General features: G+C 38.2%; 1 protein-coding gene across 3 annotated transcripts in view; it reads right to left on the reverse strand.

The window, feature by feature from the left end:
* Positions 1–556: 556 nt before the first annotated feature.
* Positions 557–21,052, reverse strand: part of RCBTB2 (RCC1 and BTB domain containing protein 2) — a 34,072-nt gene continuing 13,576 nt past the window's right edge. The window contains exons 5-13 of one of the 3 annotated variants that reach the window (XM_027890813.1): positions 20,415–20,581; positions 19,544–19,702; positions 18,153–18,260; positions 16,032–16,174; positions 14,049–14,239; positions 10,863–10,989; positions 7,715–7,851; positions 6,974–7,104; positions 557–3,843 (exon numbers count right to left, since the gene is read on the reverse strand). In XM_027890813.1, coding sequence (XP_027746614.1) covers positions 3,703–3,843; positions 6,974–7,104; positions 7,715–7,851; positions 10,863–10,989; positions 14,049–14,239; positions 16,032–16,174; positions 18,153–18,260; positions 19,544–19,702; positions 20,415–20,581 — 1,304 coding nt within the window. In that variant the 3' untranslated portion in view covers positions 557–3,702. Of the gene's footprint in view, positions 3,844–6,973; positions 7,105–7,714; positions 7,852–8,999; positions 9,122–10,862; positions 10,990–14,048; positions 14,240–16,031; positions 16,175–18,152; positions 18,261–19,543; positions 19,703–20,414; positions 20,582–21,052 lie in introns of those variants that run through there. The other 2 variants (XM_027890815.1, XM_027890816.1) reach the window with 2 other exon arrangements.

The following is a 21,052-nucleotide window of genomic DNA, read 5'->3' on the forward strand; positions in this document are numbered from 1 at the left end:
CTGACACAACTTCAGGCCATTCTCTCGGGTCCTGTCACTGATCACCACAGAGAAGAGATCATTGCCTGCCCCTCCTCTTCCCCTCATGAGGAAGTTGTAACTGCAATGAGGTCTCCCCTCAGTCTCCTCCAGGCAGAACAGACCAAGTGCCCTCAGCCGCTCCTCATCCGGCTTCCCCTCAAGGCCCTTCACCCACCTCCATTGCTCTTCTTTGGACAATGAGTCCTGTCTCTAGGGGGTAAGTAAATGCTTTGTTTTACAAGGAAAGCCCATGGAAATTGTTCAGATGATCTAAAACCAGCAGTTTACGTAGTTATCAGACATTATAACAAAACTCTACAGCTGGGTACTATATGACAATGCAGTGCTGGCTTGTAGCTTCAGTAACTTAAGTGAACCTTTAAATGACCCTCCATCTGTAATTTCTTTTTCTTTCAAATTCCATTTGACTCCCTTTCTGCAAAGTAGAACACTGATCTTTATTTAAACCCCAGACACAGTTTATGCTTGACCATATTTTCACTTCTTAATAAATACCTTTTTTCTGTGGTGTCTTAAATTTACCCAGCGAGATCCACAAACACAATGTGTTTGTTGCAGACTATCTCACAATGCTAAAATGCATCCCTACTTTCTTCTGAATTCCCATGGTTAGGTTTCAAGCACATATTTACATACATGCATCCACATTTAACCACCTAAGCCAGTATGTTTTTTTAAACATTGAGCTTTAAGTGCCCAGGAAAGTGCATGCAACAAAAGTTTAAAAATTAAATAAATAACTGTCTATATGAATGTAACACTATCACATCCAGGTCAGATGATACAGATGGTATGTATAAATGCCAACACTGACAACTTGAATCTTTAGGATCACCCTCATTTGGTCCAGAGATGCTTTTTCTCGATTACAAGCTTTGTCAATTACGCTGAAATTGCATCTAGGCTTTATTGTGTCAGTCATTTGGAAATTATGAGCAGGAAGGAAATAAATTGGGAAAAAATGGCACTATTGTTTATATTAAGCTAAAAATGCCTTGTTTCAAGTAGCACGTCATTTTGATTGAAGTAAGTGTTCAGCTACTGAGTTATGAACTTGAGGCAATGCAGGAGAGTGGTATCCCTCTCCAGCACTATCATTCCATGGAGTAGTATCTCCAGGGAGCCAGAGAATGGTTTTGATCAGATGTTGAGTCAAAAACCCCCATCATTTCATATTTACAGTTTTGGTTTGTTTCTTTAAGTAAAGCATCTGCAGAAACATCTGCAGAGACCTTTTATAGCACATGTCTTAGGAAGGCTGGAGTGACTGCAGAAAGGCCATTACCAGGGGCATGGCTGTCTAGATGGTTCCAGTTCCCAGTGAGACTGGTTGTGTGCCATCATAATGCCATCTGTGTGGAACAGGGTCTGGTACAAGCTGCTGCCCAAAGGCTGGGCCATGGTAGTACATACACTCTTGTTCTGTGTGCTGCTGCAGCTAAGGAAGTGCTGGCAGGTGAGTCTGGCAGTTCGCATGCCCACAACTGGAGAGAGGAAACTTCAGCCATCCCAGGCTTAACCAGGGATATGCAGCCTTGGCTTACACAGGATCCTTTGTGTGTATGCTTTGGTATGATCAGTGCTGGGCTACAGCACACAAGGTTTGCAGTAAAGTTGTGCCCTACCATGATACTGTTTCGCTGTCTGCATTAGCCTCTCTATGTACTGGCATCAAGTGCTTTTCAACACAAACTTATCGAAACTGATCTCTGACCTCAGAAAAGTTGCAGTTTTGATGAAACTGCAAAGAATGTACTGGAAAGGTTTTGAGCACTTCTGTTTGAATACAAAACACAGACACAGTTGCTGAATTAGGGACTTACTTATCCTGCTGGAGGAAGTTGTACTAATCAGAGAGGGGGTGGCGCAATTTGCTTGTTAGCCATACATGATCCAATATATTTCTAGTGAAAGTCTGAGGCAAATGTCTCAAACACAAGTAAATATTTACCACAGCATTTTCAAAAATGTTTGGTCACTGCCCTCTTCATAAGTAAATCCTGCTGTCTGCATGCTTCACCCTTCCAACTCACACCCATGAGGTCTAGTGTGAAGAGGGGCAATACTTATTACTTCTCATCTTCTTTTCTGGAGTATGTGCTGCTCCTTTTCCTACTCCTCCTCAAAGAACAGGACTGGTTGAGGAATGAGCCTCCAATACAGTAAAGAACAGTTATTTCTGCTTTAGAAATGAGGATGTGATCATTTAAGGGAATTAGTTTCTTAGAAACCACATCCGAGGATTAGAAAAAGTCGTTGAAGGATTCAGTGGAACAGCAATGATCTGCAGGAAGGTCACATGACTGTATTAGTGTACTGAGCCTTGTCATCGGGCTTCTTGTCTTCCCCATTTGTAAAATACTGCAAAAGGCACTTGAAGTCACTTCACTCAGACAAAATTTTAAGAGAAATAAATGCTCAGGCTTAATTCACAGTTACCTCTTGGAAAATTCAAGTAAATGCTCCATAAGCTTCACATCTTCTGTAATGGGGCAAACCTTCCTCTGTGCAGCACTGGGTGAGGTTTTCATCTTAACTCACTTGAGTCAGAAATTAAGCATCTACTCTACTTTAGCCATCACTGATCAGTGATGGGAGAGAGAGGCATGTCCAGAGGGCAACTCCTCTCTCCTAAAAAGGCCTGGTAGCTAAGTGGTATATTCACCTCGCAGCACTGACCAAAGGAGAATCTGAAACAATGTGTTTGGACAAGGTGTCTTTATTGCCTTGCGGAAACTACTGTGAGTTTCACCCTTAGGATTTGATTGTAAGGCCCGTGTTACCACTTCAAAACCACCTTTTTCTCAGTTTTTCTGAAGAATGTCTATCTCGGGACAGATAGCAAGAGAGGATTAAATAAACCTCAGGCAGAACTTCCTTTTCTTGAAATTCTGTTTGGGTTTGCAACTAAATTATTTTCTTGGTAGTAAACCTCATAGCATGAGAATTCACATCCAGACAAATATGGTGAATGCTTCCTGGCCCAGCAGGGTGCCAAGAACTGTTTTCGGTGTCACGGAAAGGGAGATTCTTTTCATTCTGCCTAAATAATGGACATAAGTGCTGGAAACTCAAAGCTGTAATATCCTGCTCAAGCTCCTCATAAATAAACTCCAAATAAACAGCAAGTGAGATATATCCTCCTGCCAGTCAGAAAGCCTCTCATGCTAGAGAATTTTTATCATATGTTCAGAAAAACAAGTTTGGGTCTCCACTGGATGATAAACCAGACAAAAAGAAGCCCCCTATGGCATATTAACTTACTTTGGAGATAAAAGTACGCTATGAAAGTTTTAGCAGCAATCAGGTTACTGTGCCATAAAATCCAAATGAACATTGTTTAAAAAAAAAAAAAAAATCAAACCAGACAGAGCAGATAATGATAGCTTAGTTTGCTTGACTTTGAGTGGGAAAGAGTACTTACTGCATTAGATTTTTGTGTTAAATTCTGTTTGTTGGCAATGAACAGTTATCACACATCTATGCTGTAGCCATCTTTACAAAACCTGCATGTCAGTGGACTTTTACACATTTCTTAAGCTGATGGATACTGAGGCTTTCTTTCCAAACCACTGCACATTCTGACCAAGGAGAAGTTCTCCAAAGAAGTGTTTCCAGGAGGGAAGAGAACACTGTCTTCAGCTTGGTGGTAGTCAGAGCTCAGTTTCGGAATGCTCCCACTCTGCTTGCTTTGCTAATGAAGTTTTTTAGGAGGTCGTGGTCCATTTCTGCAAAGCCTTGAGTTTGCGTAACAACAGTTAAATGGTTTATGCAAAATCTGAAGCAAAATTCTTCCAAGTCCTAGGAACAAATTGAGATAATTTGTAATATGAATGACTGATAAAAAATTATTATTATTTGTTTCAAAACTGTCATTAGCAGAGAACACACCAGACTGTTCATATTACTAACCCCTTTACTGATCTGTTTGATGAGATCACAAATGATAGGATGAAATTTGTTCATAGAAATTATTCAATAAACCCTCTTTGAGAAAACAAGAATAGCCACCTAAATAAAATCAAGAACTCCATCACGTTTACTGAGGTCATTAGAAAAGTTACCAGTAAGTGAAACCATCAATTTTCCCTACATAGAACTACTAGAGCATCAATAACTCCTTTCTTTTCCTTCCTGCCCTGAATTCAGTAGTACTCCTTTAAAAAATAGCAGATATTCTAGTCTTGCTGAAAATAAAAGCAAAATAGGATGCAATATTTGATGATGCTCACTGAACACAAACTGGATGTTAGGATACATGTATCTGTTGTGGCAAACCTAGGAATTGTATCCCCCGTCCACTGGGATTCCTAGATAGAAGAAAAAGGTTCTGGCTTGTCCTGGTCAGGCTGAAACAGGATGCTCAGATATTCAGCACAGGTTAAGTACAAGCCATTAAGCCACATAACCATGATTTCATGCAGCGAATTTTGCCCACTCAAACTCCTCACAACAGTGGCAATCCTTCTCTCCATGCACTAGGTCAGCCTCCTTTATGCAACAACTTGCTGTGAAGCAAAATGAATTACCTCCTGCGGGAAGCAGACCTGGAGCCAGCAGCAAGTCAAGTCTAAATTGGCAGTATGATCCATAACCTACGAACTCCTCAAGGGTTGCAGCAAAAAGAGGTCTCTTAACCCATGCCAACTTGATTCTGTGTTAACTACACTAACATTGCAGCCTGGAGATTAATATTATAAAGATACTCAGCACAATACTTGTGCATTTTCCCTTTGAAACCCTTAAGGAATTCCTTAGATTCCATGTTTCAAGTCTATTTCCCCTGTCAAGATGTAACTAAAGCTTTAACAGAAGCACAAAATATCCTTCAAGAAATAAGATATAATAAGTATGCATAGCAAGTAAATTGCATCTCTCATCAACAAGTACTGGAAAAGTAAGGAAAGGAATGAGAACAAAAGAAGCAGCAAATTCCAGAGGAAATAAAAAATGCAGAAGATCAAAAACAAGGACAGCTTTAGTTCCAGCAGACCTGAAATGGTACTACCAGAACATCATTCTCAAACCAGGAGTTACTGATGTCGTAGAGTAAAAAATCCTGGCTTTGTCCATGATTCCTTAGGCAGAGGCTATCCCATGTCTTTGATATGGGAATCTTTGCTGCACTTCCCCAAAGCACTTCTACCACAGCCCTTTCTGAGCTGTGGATGTAGGGAGGAGGAGCAATGCACTCCTGAGTTTGGCACATGCTGCAGCCAGAGCAGGGGAACCAATTCATCATCTGACAATGGTGTAAAATATGACATGTTTTGAAGGAGTAAAGCACTGAATCATAGAAGGAAGAGGAGGATAACATACATTTAGTCATCTAGCCAATCCCTTTTATTATCTTTCTGCTGTTATAAACTTTAGAACTCTGTCCAGGCTAGTTTTACTACTTCACAATACACCTAAATATATCTTTAACTACTCCTAATTACTTCACCTGGTACAGGACAACTGAAAATATTTCTGCTTCAAAGATGTTGAAACGTTTACAAGAGGAGAAACTCCAGAGTAAAGTTTTAATGACAAGACTGCTGTTAAGAGAACCACATCATTGGGTCATACCTTCCTGTACAGTCTTCCCCGATATGCTGGGCTTGTACCAGCACAGTACACTGAAAGTACAACTCCTCTTTGCCTCAGTTGTTCATGCCCTCTGTTACTGATACCTTGGTCACAAATACAGCTGGCAATCTTCTTATCTACTAATCTGTTGTTAACCCCTCTTTCAATTTACAGAACTCACTGACTTCCCGGCCTCCTCTTCATAACTCCTATACAAATTCATCTCCTCTAGTCACCATACAGCACTGACTACTGGAACATTTTTAACACAGTTTTTGTTTCAGTTTCTTCTATTTGCTTCCTGTACTGGGAAGGTATAGGTAGATTGATCCACCCTGTTATGCTTCTAGCCTCTCCTCCTTTAAAACTTCATCCTGCATTTCACAGCCAGGCAAAGGCAAAAACCCAAGTATTTTTAAAAATAAAAATATTGTAACCAGCTACACAACCTGACTCTTCTCATGGGTAATCTTCTGTTTGGCTATATCAATTTTATTCTTGTAAAGCAGGAGCCCTTAAAAGAAAGATGAGGACTTCTCAAACAACATGTTGATTCATAACAATGAATTAACTAAGTCTAAATACACAAGCAGACTTTTTGAATAATAAAGTCCACCACATCATTATTTCCAAAATCAGCACAGCATTAAAAAGTTGAGAAAAGGAATACATCTTTGAAAGCTTTTGTTTACAACAAAAAGTGCTTGCAGTGCACTGATAACAGGTTGAGTGCTGGTGACACATTCCAGAGCCAAGGGCAGACCAGATGACAGGATATGGGGAGAGTAATAACAATAGGTAATTTGTTGTATGTCAGCACAATTCACTGTAAACAGTACTGAAAAAGCACTTTATTTAAGCACAATAAATAAGTGTAAATAAGGAGGGACTTCACAGGTAAATTCTCCCACTGCCTGTAAAAGGCAGTACCAGAATGACTGTACCAGACACTGGCAGACAAAATGATCAGGTGTCGAACTTGAGGAGCGAAAGGCAGTGCAAAATTCAAAGGCAGGGAGAAATTTCCATGCCATGCCCTGACATGCCAGGAAGCAGATTAAGAACCCTGACTCACAGGTGCAAGCCAAAAGGCCAGGAAGAATACACTAGTACCTAATTGGTTGGTTGGATTTTTTTGTTGCTGTTGTTTGGTTTTTTGTTTTGTTTTGTTGTGGGTTTTTTTTTGAGGGGGGGGTAGTAGTGTTGGTTTTTTTATAGTTTAAAAAGGAGAAAACAAACATCTGGGAAGCCGGAAAGGGAAATTACAGTAACCATGACTCATCAATTAAATGCAGCGATGTTTATATTAAGCAGCTTCATTTCTCAGAAAACAACTGCTTGCCTGAAGAGAAGTTCTTACCTGAGCTTCGTATTTGACAGCAGCAGAAAGAAGAGCAATGGCATTCTCTTCACAAATGCCTTGTTTGATCGTTTGCTGGCAAAGCTTTTTCAATCTGTTTTCTCTATACAGTGTTGCCAAATCTAGCAGCCCTGTGAAAATTCATACAGCTTTAACCTTCCTGGTGCAAAACATACTAATTTCTTTTCAAATCAATCAATTACCATATTATTTTAGGCTGAAACCATCAAAGACGTAATATTTTTTCTCCTAGATGATGTGTGCATCCTTTAAGGTCCTCTACAGACATATCAAAAAAGAAACCATTTTATTACTATGCAGGTGTTCTCTTTTCTTGTTCACTGTATTGCATCTCATTCTAGGTATCAATTACTGACTTGCATCCTCTTAAATTCATCTGGGGAACAGCTCTCTTTTCATTCATGATCAAGTCACCGCAGATAGTCAAACAGAAGAGTTTTAGGATGGAATTTGTGCCTTTTAAGTGGAAAAAAACCCCAGTTCTTAGTAAGAGAAATTAAGAGTCCTTATTGAACATTTTGCATCTTTGATCCCACTACTCATTCCCCATGGACATGTTTTCTGCTGTTGCATCCCTTCTTCCAGACACATGCCAAAGTCAAGATTTAAGTGCAAATAAAACTAAAATTAACAAGCCCTGCTTTCCTCACCCTATTACGACACACAGCTTGAACTTTTCAGAAACAGTAACCTAGAGTTATTTCCATTTCTGGCAAATACCTATTGCATCTTCGGGAGGGAGCCTAATGTTGTCTGTATACAGGTATTCCAAGAAGGCTCGGTAAACAGGATAAGAAAATTCACTCATTTCTATAATTTCATCATCACTGTTCAGTGTGGAGCGAAAATGTTCACACCTACAAAACATGAACAGAGATTGCACACTGTAAAGAGTTAAGCTTGAAAGATGTTAGTAAAGAAGTTGGTAATGAAGATGACAAAAAAAAAAAAAAGGCAAGAAGTTGGTAAAAAAATAAATCAGTCATAACAGACAAAATACACAAGCATAAACTCTAGCTACATGATTTCTTGGTTTGAACATTTTAATTTCTTTAAGCCTTATAAGACTGATATATATAATTCAGATTTTTAATTCTGTTATTAATATTTCATGGTAGGCTCCATTTCTACTTATAATATCTTACAAGGATGACCCATGACGGTTTTATGCCATTTTCTTAAATACATTATACATTAACTATGAATTTTATTAGCTGGTTCATAACAGATAAGAGATTAATTTAGACAATTTTGAGATTTGACCCTGATTTCTCCAACATGAGCTAATGAAGAGGGAAATTATTAACACTTTTAGATATCATTTATTTCAGAGTCCATCCACAATTTAGCATTAAACACTATATTCAATTCAATTATTACATTATTTGAAGACACTCTCAGATTTTTTATTACCTTTTTCTTCTAAGTCTGAATACTTTCGTGACAGATACAAACAAGGACAAAGCATTGCCTTTGATAGCTGTAATCTGCAATTTACAGTTCACAGTACTTTACAATGCACTGTAACTTACTGTTCCTTAAAAAACATCCTAATCCATGCATTGTTTTCAAAAATTTTTGTTGAGGTAAATGAACATCCCCACTTCTGATAACCTTTCCTATAACAACCACAATTTAATTGGACTTTTTTATACAACACTAATTTATAACTCTCCCACATCTGAATTTTCTCTTCTTTTACTAAAACTTGTCTATAAAAAGTAGGATGGTTTTCTTTTAGTGTCCCTGGGACAAAACTACAACAAAGACAGTATCACTTAAATATAGATGAAAAATAATTATTTAACTTATCACTTCTTCAGATTTGATTTTACGAGTTATCGAAAGAAATTATTTTCTTAGTATTCTGGGACTTCTAATAAATTAAAAGGAAACTCAAGTCAAAATCATAAAGAAATAAGAAGTCATTATCTAGCTTCTGGCATGTCTTTTACCACATTCTGGCATTGGGAGAGGCAGACCAAACCCCACTGTTTGGCTTCCCAGGGCCTCATGTTAAGTAGTGGTGACCATGCTATCCATCCAGCGTGGAACAGGCCTTGGGAATAGTCTGTTGCTCCAATGGCACCACACGGAAGTCAGGGAGAAGGTGGTGCACATTGCTCCCTTAAAGATTAATAAGTAAATAAATAAAAATTGGTTAGTATACATCCTCTGGTCTGCAAAGTATCTCGGAGTGACTCATCCTTTGGAGCATCTGTCTCCCTCTCACTATCTCTCAGTGGAGACAGACCAGACACCTAATTTTGGCTGGCCAAATGCAGAGCTGATGAATCCCACCCACAGGCTCATATGTGTCTGTTTCTGTGGCTTGGGCTGCCTCTCTCTGAGCGGGGCATTCCCTGACATCTCGCCTCCATCGCAAGCCAATAACCACCAACAGTTAGATCTAGTTCAAGAATAGGAACAGAACAACACAGAAAAAATTCCTCTCAAGTAGTAAAGAAATGTCTGGATAATGAAGAGGAACTTTACTGCACTCATGACAACGGTCTGAACAGGCCGAATGTTGCAAAATACCATTTTAAATACATTATCCTCTGATCCAGTTGCATCTGAGACTTAAAGAAAATATTAAGTTTACAGACTGTGCCTGATGCTTTATTATTCTTCCATATTATTTTGATAATGCCATATACTTAAATTCATTTTAGAATTAGACACATTTCCTTCACAGAATGCCATATAGTCCAAGAAAAGTAGAGCAAGAAAAAGGAAATAAGGAAAAGTTACATATAGTCAGATTATCACAAAAAAGAAACTCAGGAACATTTTGGGGATACATGAAATTTGCTGAGGTATCTGATGGAGGACACATGGCATTCCAAAGAAAGAGGGGAGACTATAGGCACGAGTGTAATGCACAAGCAATGAATCCAGTGAAGGGAAAAAAAGAGTAATATAGGTAATTGAAGCAGTAAGAGGAGAGCAGAAAAGACCAAAGAAAAAAAAAAAAGGACAGGCAAGAATTGACAGGGAATTTTAATTTTATGTAGTAATAGACAAGAAATCACTACCAGGACTCAGGAGCAAAAGTAGGAAGATAAAAGTGGTGATTATCCAGATGAGATAGCCAAGCATTTTGAGAAAGAAATAACAAAGAGAAAAAAATATTGTAACAATGAGGAGGACAAAATAGAAGCAATTAGCAAGGCAGAAAAGATCTAAAGTAGCGTCTCTAGAATATCCCAGCAGAAACTGTTCTGGCAGTAGCAAACTAATCTCTGCATGTTTATAACAATGTGATTACTCTGTAGATCTGTGTATGTCAAGTATCACTGTAAAGCTGTAAAACCAAAAGAGAAGCCATTTGAAAAGTCAGACTGTTTGAAACAAGTAGGATAAGAAATTTGATAAAAAAGGGGAAAAAAATATAATCTGAATAGCAGCTACAGAAATTGGTGAAACAGCTGAAGGGTCCTGTGGAAGGAAAAAAAGGCAAGAATAAACACAAAACCCTCAAATCATTTCAGTGGAGGAAGCCAAGCATATAAAGGAGGAAAAACTGATTCAAACTTCTGAGAAGACAGCAGAAGGAAGTGAGCCTTTTCCTCAGTAGAAAAAGGTTATTGGAAATCAAGGTCAAGGCCATTTAGGTAGCATAGAGGATAAATGTCAGATGGAGAGAAGTGATGAAAGGACTGGTAGTAAAGCAGCACGTTTGATAATCACAAGGAGCAACGAAATGAGGAAAAAAGACTAACAGTGAAGGAGAGCAGATCAATGCCACGGCTCAAAGAAAAGGGAGTTTGTAAAAATAAGTCAAGAATTTTTTGCAGTAATTACTCAGCACAGTGGACTATGGTACACAGTTTAGTTTAAATAGTTTATACAGTGCATGCCTTACCTAATTTTGAGAAGAACTTTATGAACATGAATGTATTTTCCATCCACTAGAAACTTCAGGTCTGCAGTTTCAGGGTTGTCAAATTCCTTTTTTAGTGACTGGGCTACTGTTAGGTGGTCATCAGGCTCTAGAACAAAAAGGGGACTTAATAGTAAGTAGTAATCAATACAAGTATCTCACATTACAACATCATGGGTATCTGTCAGCAGTTAACACTTTTAATAAATATGACATCTCCTTAAGGCTAGTAAAAAACCCCAGCAGATGATGTGTTCTCTCTGAGTCCCAGAAAAGCAAAGAAAGGGCAGCTTTCTTCAGTCCTTACTAGTTTCCTACTCCAAGTAACCATCTTTATTAAAAGACCTGTAAGTTCCATTCCCCTAACTCATCTATAAAATGCTAGAAAAAAAATGAACAGTCCTAGGAGTTTACTGCTGCATTTGATAGTAAAATGTTATCAGCCATTACTGAGTAAATTATTCCAAATTAAAAGTGCTACTTATTATAAGATACCCAAAAGGTCAATAAAATAATCACAATAAAATTTTCTAAAATGCTCCCACAAGGAGACATTATCTTACAGCAAAAATAAATCTACTGCATAAACAACATATGCATTGCAGTGAAACTGCCCAGTACAATATCCCTAAAAGTAAATACCAACACTCATAAGTCTATTCAAAAAGAGTAGTTTTCCCTAGATTTAATGGTGTTAAAAGCACTCTGTGTGACTGTCCATATATTCCTGTGTGTCTTGTGTATTCACAAGACACACAGGAATATATGGACACTCAGAGTGCTATTTTGTGTATATCCCACTCAGCACATGACAGCTTTGAAAAGTCATCCACTGTCTGCATACAAACTTTTACCTCCTAAACTGATCCAAATCTCCATCATATTAGGCAATATCAGAGAATTATCCTCTTTAATAGGAGTAAAAAAAAAAAAAAAATCAACAACCCACCCCCCCTAAAACCTCATTCTTAATCCTGAAAACATTTTGTCTTCTTACTATATAAATACATATTACGGGTTTATACAGGTCTTGTGAGTCAGTAATTAGTTTTCTCTACAGAAAATTACATAAATGCTAGGTCCTCTAACCTACCAAACTAGAAATCAAAATAGTATTCTCCTCAAAATGGAAAGACCTCCTCCACAAGCTCTAGAGAAAACTTAGCACATACACACACACTTTGATACTGTTACACTTGGTTTAGCACAATCATTCTTCATTTCATTTAGAAGATGTCACTAATGTTCAGCTGTAACCAATTAGGGCAATATTATCAAAGTGTGGTGGATTACAGGTAAAATGATTGGAGCGGGCAGGGGAGAGAAATCCAGTGTAGCAATAAAATAAAAAGTCCTTCTGAAACAATGATACTGTAAAATACTTTGTTAGGTCTTATTTTGTACAACGTGTGGTTCATTTATTCAGACCTCTGCTATCCAAACAAGTAATCATTTTAAGCACTAATGCAAAGCTCTTCTTCAAAGTTAAGTGGCAATGCAATGTTCACCAAAACACATCTCCAGATGACTTCTACACCCAGCAGAGGAAAACTGAGTAAGATTTTCAGCTTTGAAATTCTTAGAGGGAAAATAGATGCTTTTATTTGTTACAGCAGCTAAGGGGGAGCCAGAGGAAGGAAACGAAGAGGCAGTTCACACTGACAAGGCACAAAGCCAAGAAAACTCCTTTATAACAGTCAGTGCTAAGAACTGCATTAGAAATGCCTGAACTACCATAAACAGGGAGTGGATGGGAAAGCCTGGGTGTGGGAGCACCAGAATAAAACAGACAGAGAAGGGCTGAAAGCATGGCAGATGTCCATGGCATCTAGTTCAGCAGATTTAAGATCCTAGGATGCAGCTGCCTGAGGATTCTCACCACGCATAGATCAGATGAAAAACAACAGTGAGTCAGTCCTGACAACTTGCCAAAGGGGGACCGGACAAAGAGGTTAGTCATTCTCAGCTCCCAGAGCATGCAAAAAGGCACATCCAAAACCAGCAAAGAGTCACCTAACCAAAAGGCATCCAGGAGATGTGATTAAGTCCCGACAGCCAGCATCCTTTATCCTGTGTCATCACAGGGAACCCTCAGACCACCTGAAAACACATTTTAGTGCCGGGATGCTGGACAGACCATTTGGCACATTTGAGAATCTGTGCCACAAATTTGAAAGTGCATCTGAAACTATTTTTTTTAATAGTAAAGGAGCCTTCTCCTCCTGTAAGGTTCCACCATATGCTTCCGCACAATGTTGCTACAGTGTTGCAGCGTTATTTCCAAAGTGACCAAGATGCCAAGGTAAAAAAATAAAACCCCAAAAAAACAGGGAGCTGCCACAGCTAAAAATTACTCCCAAGGTGCCATACAGCAACACAAGAGCAATTATGAAGGCAGTACAGAAGTGGGATGAAGCATGATGGACTCAGTACAGTTCAAATTACAAAGTAACAAATTGCTGCATTCTAGCTTTTAGCTTAAGCTCCCAGATGACACCTACAGACAACCTAATCTTTGATTAGGTCAGCAACACCAGTAACTTTATTAGCAAGCATTATGGGATTGAACTGTAGCTGAAGAATGAGCTCTCTGTTAGACGGTGCTATATAGTGAACTCTTTCTAGTCGAGGCCAGCAAGACAGACCTTAATGTTAATCAAATATCTGCAATCCAGCAACTGGTCTCTTCAGAAGCCCAGGTCATGATTACTTGTGATGAGACTCTAAGTGCCTGTGGCCAACTCTGAAAGTGGGAATTTGGGTCCCTCAGTTAGTAGTCTACTTAAGGGTATCAAAGAAAGCTTCAGTGTTCCTCTAAGTTCTCCATGGCTTGCTCAAATCTCCAAATTCAAACTCAGCTTTTCCACCCACAGCATTGGGCAGTAACACACAGAGGTTATACACCCTCCCCCCCACAAGCCTAAGGCATTTCCCCATAGAAATGAACGACATCAATAAGACAGACAATTATTTAGAACTGCCATCAGGCTTAAGCAATTTTTTACAATTCCATATTACCATTTACACATACATAAGACGTGATTATGATTATGCTTCCCAGTATAAATTTGTGCAAGAAACTAAGTTTAGGCTTAATTACATGCAACTGCTTTATGAACTAATGACTCTATTTAGAAGACGTCAGAACAAAAAAATATTTAAGCTCACCTACTGACAGCAGACGCCACATGACGGCAGGAGTAGCAAAGCAAGCAAACACATCGTCAGTGCAGGCAAAGTGAGTGAGGTGGGGGAAGGTCACCGACTGCCCTCGGCACTGGCCCCACATGTACACCTGGCCACTCTGGGTCTTGGCAGCTGACGTGTTAGCAGAGTGGCAGGCTGCAATCTCTATAACTCTGAATTTACAAGCAAACAAAGAAATTAGAGCAAGTCATTCTCATAAGAACAAAATGCAGTAAACACACTACTGCCTCCTGTCTTTGGTGCAAACGGTACTTTTAAGCATGCATGTAAGCAAGAACATTTTCTGATCAGACACAGCAAAATTAAAAGGGCTAGCAGTATTTCTTCAAATAGTATGCTCTCAGAATGTGTCTCTGTGGAAAAGCAACTTGGGAGCGAGCAGACACTGCTGCAGCAGAGCTGTGTATCTGCTGCAGCACATGCTCTTCTGACCTCCTTGGCTCCCTCAAGCAAAGCTATGATGAGTTTCAGGTCTCTGAATGTCCTCAGTGGTGCTGGGCAGTGAGGTGAGTGGCTGCATTAAGCTGTAGAGAACAAATACTTGGAGAAGACTGAGAAGGAAATGAGGACGCATTTCAAAAAAAATTTTAAAAAATGTGCATTTTGGCTTATAAATGAAAGGTAATGAAAACCTTTTTTTCTGCTTGCTTATTGGTAACAGTTATAAACTAACAATTTAAATACACTTCTTTTAATTTTTAATAAGTGAAGTGTTGTTACTCATATAATTATTATTACTTATGTTTAACAGATTTTCATTTTGAAAATTAAAAATTAGAACCAAGCAGCACTTACAGCTGTTTCTACGTGTGTTTTAGCTAGGCTATCTCTCTAATCTTAAGGTTGATGTAGGACTTCCAAACTCCCACTGTGTACAACATTACACAATCCACTGTTCTGTAGTCTGAACTATTGCTTGTTTACTTGTTTTCCCCGCTGCCTGGGGAAAATGGCTGGGAAACAACTTGTTTAAAGCTGCACGCACAAATCTTGCAGGCTTTCATGAGGCAATATTCTCACTGACACTAAGAATGCGTATTCTGGCAAACAAAAGCAAAAGGCGGCATACAGCACTAAAACTTGTATAAATTACTATAACATTTTAATTGTTGTCAAAGTGTCTGGAAAAAAAAAAATCCGTTACATTTTAAGCAAAAACACAAACACACACAAAGAAATAGCAATGTTCAAGACCAGGCCATGTCTCATCCCCAGAGTGGAGATGACACTTCCTTACAACAATGTACACAGACACAAGGTTAGGAGGTACATCTCACTTTTCTTATTATTCACAACAGAAGGCCAAAATCAAGACCTCAGTCTAGAATGGACTAAGATTTCTGGTCATATACATAATATACATACATGGCTTTACAATAGCAATAGAAATAACTGCCCTGCTACCTGTCAAGGACTTAAAGGAAAATACTTAGCTTGCAAAAATCTAAGCTCAATTTTTAGACAACAATACCAAAAAAGAACTCCTCCCTTTCTCTCTCTCCTGAATTAGGAGCCAGATTTAATAGCAGTAAAAACACATAACAATTGCAGATGTTCACTCTTCATTTTTTCTGCGTGCTTGTCAAAAGTAGCATATAAAAATAAAGCTTACATTCAGAGACAATAAAACTTTCATCATTGACTTCCAACCATGAAACTACACACCACTGAAGGGAAACTGCAATTAGGGCCTATAAAGTACAGTGTGAGCTGAAGCAGAAAATAGCGCATTCACACTCAGAATATTCAGTTTCTCTTTCACAGGGGTGGTTATGGGGCAGGTTCAAGAACTTTCAGTGAAAATTCCGTTCACATTGAGCAGATGAACCATTGCAGAAAATTACAGGCTACTTCTTCCAAAAATAGATTAAAAATACCATAATTTTCTGTAGCTCTTCTGAGAGTATATCAACTAATGTCTGACTGCAGGACTGTAAGTATTACCTGTCCTTATCCACAACAATTGATGTAGGGTAAGACTGGTTACTTTTATTCCCAGTACCTAACTGGCCGTATGAATTGGATCCCCAGGCATATATCTGACCTTCATCTGTTAGCACTAATGTATGTGCATGGCCACAGGCAACCTACAAGGAATAATAAAGAAAAAAAAAAAAATCTCATTTTTATGTAACATAATACAGATAGATACATGTTATACTATAGGTTAATGCTATTGATACTATACCAGTGTAAAAATTACACATATAGATAAGTTCATTCAAAAGGAAAGGAAAGTAGATGAGGTGACTTAAAGGAAAAAATACACCAATGAGACACCCTGGCAGATAATCTCAAGAGCAGAGGAAAAAAAAAAAAAAACAAAAGAAAAATATGGAAATTGAGAAAGGAGGAAAGCTATATGACAAATACAAAAATAATGCAGAAAAATGAAGATTGTCTGTCTTGCACTGACCTTCCTTTATGGGCAACTGCACTAATGCGAATAGCTTATCTCTGTAAAAACAGGTGAGGTCTCCCTACCTGGTCCTCTTCTCCCTGACTTCCAGCCACACAAAATACCCCCACCCTGTGTCCACTCTAATGCTCACTGGGCCCTCTGCTGAGATAATACCCCAACCCTAGAAGGCCAGGTTAGATGGGGCCCTGAGAAACCTGTCCAGTGGAAGGTGTACCTGTCCAAAGCATGGGGGCTGGAACTAGATGACTTTTAAGGTCCCTTATGACCCAAACCATTCTGTGATCCTATGAACTTAACATCACTTGAAAAAAACTCTCACAATAGGGTCTGAGGACCACTGGTGCCCACATAAAGTAAGCAACCAGAGCAAACAGCCAGGAAAGAGAGGGATGAGACAAAACTCTCCATCTCGATGGCAGCACACAACTGTGTGAGCTCATAACCTCTTGTAGAAACCCAAGCTGTCCTGCTGAGCTGCCCTCTCAGGTTCCTCACGTAAGATTGCTCAAATACCCACTTTACATAATGCAGCACATGCCCCACATACAGACAGATACACAGTGGCAATATTAGCAGCAGCAGTCTTGCTCTGATTGTGTTAATATATCCTGGTAAAGCCAGATGGCTACCAAGAGCCAATTTACATTGTTCAAAACTAGTTCACATATATTTATATAATCTGCAAAGCATATATACTACAAGTACATTTAGTCCACTGACATTCATGAAGCATGTGATGTGCTTTGAATGAAGAAAATCCTTGATTTATTTACTGATTGGAGGTCTTCAACATGGTAGTAATCAGTATCAGGCAAAGCAAGTGGATGGAAATAGGATCTAAGCCAAACTTACTGGAGCACTCACTCTCTAAATAGGAGAATAAATACAGGGGAACATAACACTCACTTTATTACATTACTCTCCATCAGCAATTGTTACCAGAAAAGCTACTGTCTACACTCGAGGCACTGAATGTAAAACTATGTAATTAAATTAGTTTCTTTTAAAGAAATCTTTTAAAGAAAAGATCTAAAAAAATCTTTAAAAAATTTTACTTTAGAACTGTATTTTGTATATGATCCAAAGTTCAAAACACTCATACATTTTCATTAACTTCAAAACCACTGTTTTCTAACAAACCGTATCCTCTATTTTGCTTAAATCAATTAAAAACTTTCAGTACCAATTCTGTAGTTACTTTAAATATTTCTTACCAGTCAAAAGAAATTATCAGTTTGCTAGTTACACTGATGGCAGCCCAGCTATTTGGTCAAGTGTGATAACCTATAAAGACCAAGACTAACCATGAAATCATACCAACCAACTGTTGACCAAAAGCAGTTGGAGACAATTAGTTCACTCCAAACACCAGTCAGTCACTGGGGCTGGACTGCATTTATAAAACTGAGATTCAGTCTGCAAGACAAACAAAATGCTAAACTGCAGCATTTCTCCAGAAAAGAAGGCAGGAGTTAATGAAGAATAGGATATCCTAGAAAGACTCTTACGATGCATGTTTTTTTATTCTGATAAATGGCACTTTAAACAGCGAGAGAAAGGACTGTCTACTTCAAATGTAGCATATGCCTTAGGATACTTTCAGTGGTTCACAAAGGGTTTGCCATGGAGCATCACACACATACCCGCTGCACACGAATGCCTTGCAAAGCTGCGATTCGGCACGGCGTTGGCTGGTTGCCACTGCTGCCCAGTCCAAGCTGGCCATTCCCATTGTAACCCCAGACATACACCTTGGAACAGAGACAGGGATTTTTAACTGTTTGCTACTGTCTCCTTCTCTTGAAAGCAATATAACTACTTCAGAGTCTGAATAATAATAATTTTTCTCAAGATTTCCCTCCCCACATTTCAGGATCTGTACTTTACACGTAGATACACAGACACACACACACATGTACACATAACTTTATAAGCATACATATGTACACACATGCATGTTTTTCTGCACTGCAAATTTTGGCTGCCATTTCTCTTTAAAATACCAACTCACCTAGAATTCTAAACTTCCAATGTTGCTCTTTAAGAGTTAGATTATGTAAGACTACAATATTTTAATAAGAAGAACAGAAAATAAGTGATTCATATGCCTGCCTGCCAGCACAGAGCAAATTCAGCATAATACTTCCCTTTTTCACAGAGCTAATTTCTCATTCCAAAATCCTCTAACAGAAAAGAAAACACACTAAAACAAGCATAAACTGGAACCTATGCACAACAGTTTGAGTAGGCAGCTTTACGCTGAACGTAAAAAGAAGGGAAAATACTGAGCTCTGATTCTGTTTTAGTGACATATGTTCTATTGCAGTCAATAGCTACTTAGTTTTAAACTGAAATGCTGTCCAAAATCTTCAGCTCACATGAACTGAAAAAACAGTAACTCTACAACCTATTTGTATCTTTGCAAGGAGGATAAAGAAGTATGAGAGAATAGAATATAACATGAGCTCTAAAAATCAGTAAATCAGTGATAAAATCTTAGTTACTTTTACATACGAGAAAATGCAATTGGCATGAAATGCTAAGTATACATACATATATATTCAATATTATTTAATCCCCTAATGTATAAAAATCTGACCTTCACAATGCTATTTTTACTTTAGAACTGTATTTTCAATTAAACTCGAAATTTGATACTTGAACTCCTACAGGTCAAAGCCAACTGCAATAGTTGATACAAAGTAACAGCTGCTAAATTTTATGAGAAATTACAGAAACTGAAAAGCCTTAAAACAAACGTTAGTGAACAATTTTACCTGTTTCACTCTACCTCCTCTCTAAAGAAGAAATCACAATCAGCACAGATAGGAGGGTGTGTTTAAGTATGTTGGAATGTGCAGGACAATTCCTGATAAAGGTTTTTAGGAGCAGTATAAGCAGGTAGACTTGAGGGAGTCTGGAAAGGTATACTTTTCTGAGAAATAGCTCATTACTACCAGGTTCAAAATTACCTACATGCCAAATTATTACATGAAATAAAATTCAGCCCAAAAATTCACTTCAAATTTCTTACCTCTCCATTTTCCACCACAGCCATGGAACACATCTGTCCACAAGCTATATTAATTACTATTTTATTCTGTAGGCAGCTGGTAACTCTTCGAGGAATTGGTTGATTAGCAGTCGAACCAGATCCAACCTGGCCTGAGTTATTATAACCCCATGTGTATACCTGTTGCAAGACAATTGTCATAAAAGGCAGCTATATAACGTACAGTTTGAAGTACATATTCAAGAGACAAAGAAGTGATACGCATAAAAAATGATATCTTAAGTTCAAGTGGATGTATTCTAGTACTAGGAAGCTACTAGGAAGCTACACAGGTAGTTTTACAATTGAATTGTTTCTAACAAAAATACACCAACCCAAATACTTATAAATCCCATTATTTTATGTTCCTCCACTCAGAGGTAAGAGGCAGCAGGACTGCTGCATTAATGCTGGAATAATTCATTTCTATTTTTCCAGAACCCAAAGTAGAATGGCTAACTGGCACAAACGGTATCTCCAAGTAAATGACAGGAAACTTTTCACTTTGGCAGGTAGAATTCCTTAGATTAATGTACTTTACATTAAAGTCAGCTTTAATGCCATTAAACATTTACAGTAGAAGGCAACATAGGAAGGAACTGGCTTCCTTCTACAAAGAAGTCATAACTTGGTATTACAAGCAGATGAGGCACAAAAATCAATATTCCCCAGGCACTTCAAAACCACTACAACCTAACAGGTTTCAATTTTTTTCAAACATTTTTTTGTTGCATCAGCACTGTGAAGACGGCAAAAAGCAATCTCTAATGCTCTAGGTGCAGAATGTATTCCTGTTTCTCACATATGTGAGTTTCATTACAAGAAAATAGGTATTTACTCCCGCTATTCTCACCTCTCCATCAGATGTTAACACCATAGAATGATGAGAGCCACAGGCAACTTCAATAACTTTCTTGTTCACCAAGTTAGTAGAGACTTGACAGGGAATGAAGCCATGATTTGTTGTACCATTGCCCAACTGACTATAAGCATTGTGACCCCATGTATACACTTCTCCTTCTACAACAAAAATGTAAAGAGCTGGTTTAAAAATCTCTATTTTTCCAGTAAGTACACGATGTCAAGCTACAAACTGAAAAGTCAAATTCAATAACAATACACATATTTAAGTGCATAAATATATATATATATGGCCTTTGGGGCTCTTCAGCCCATGGACATACCAATGCTACCTTCACATAGTGTCAAACACAAACCCAAAAGGATATAGCATCACCATAATCATAGTAAAGGAAAACAATGTTACAAGAAAAGGGGTGGTGCAATACAGAGAAGAAAAGGATGAAATGACAGTCCCCATTTCAATTTCTTTGTTACTGACAGTCAAAGTTTCTTGTCTACGCCCTGACACTGTTTCCCACTTTGGAAAATTCAAATAACAAGCTTACAATATGCATGAGGATGCTTGTAAGAAAAACCTATTGTTACTTACTAATAAAAATTGTATTATTTACTTATTATTTAAACATA

This window comes from Empidonax traillii, unplaced genomic scaffold (assembly GCF_003031625.1).
Source record: "Empidonax traillii isolate 1590-97213 ecotype Southwest subspecies unplaced genomic scaffold, ASM303162v1 scaffold298:size702513, whole genome shotgun sequence".
Classification (NCBI taxonomy): Eukaryota; Metazoa; Chordata; class Aves; order Passeriformes; family Tyrannidae; genus Empidonax; species Empidonax traillii.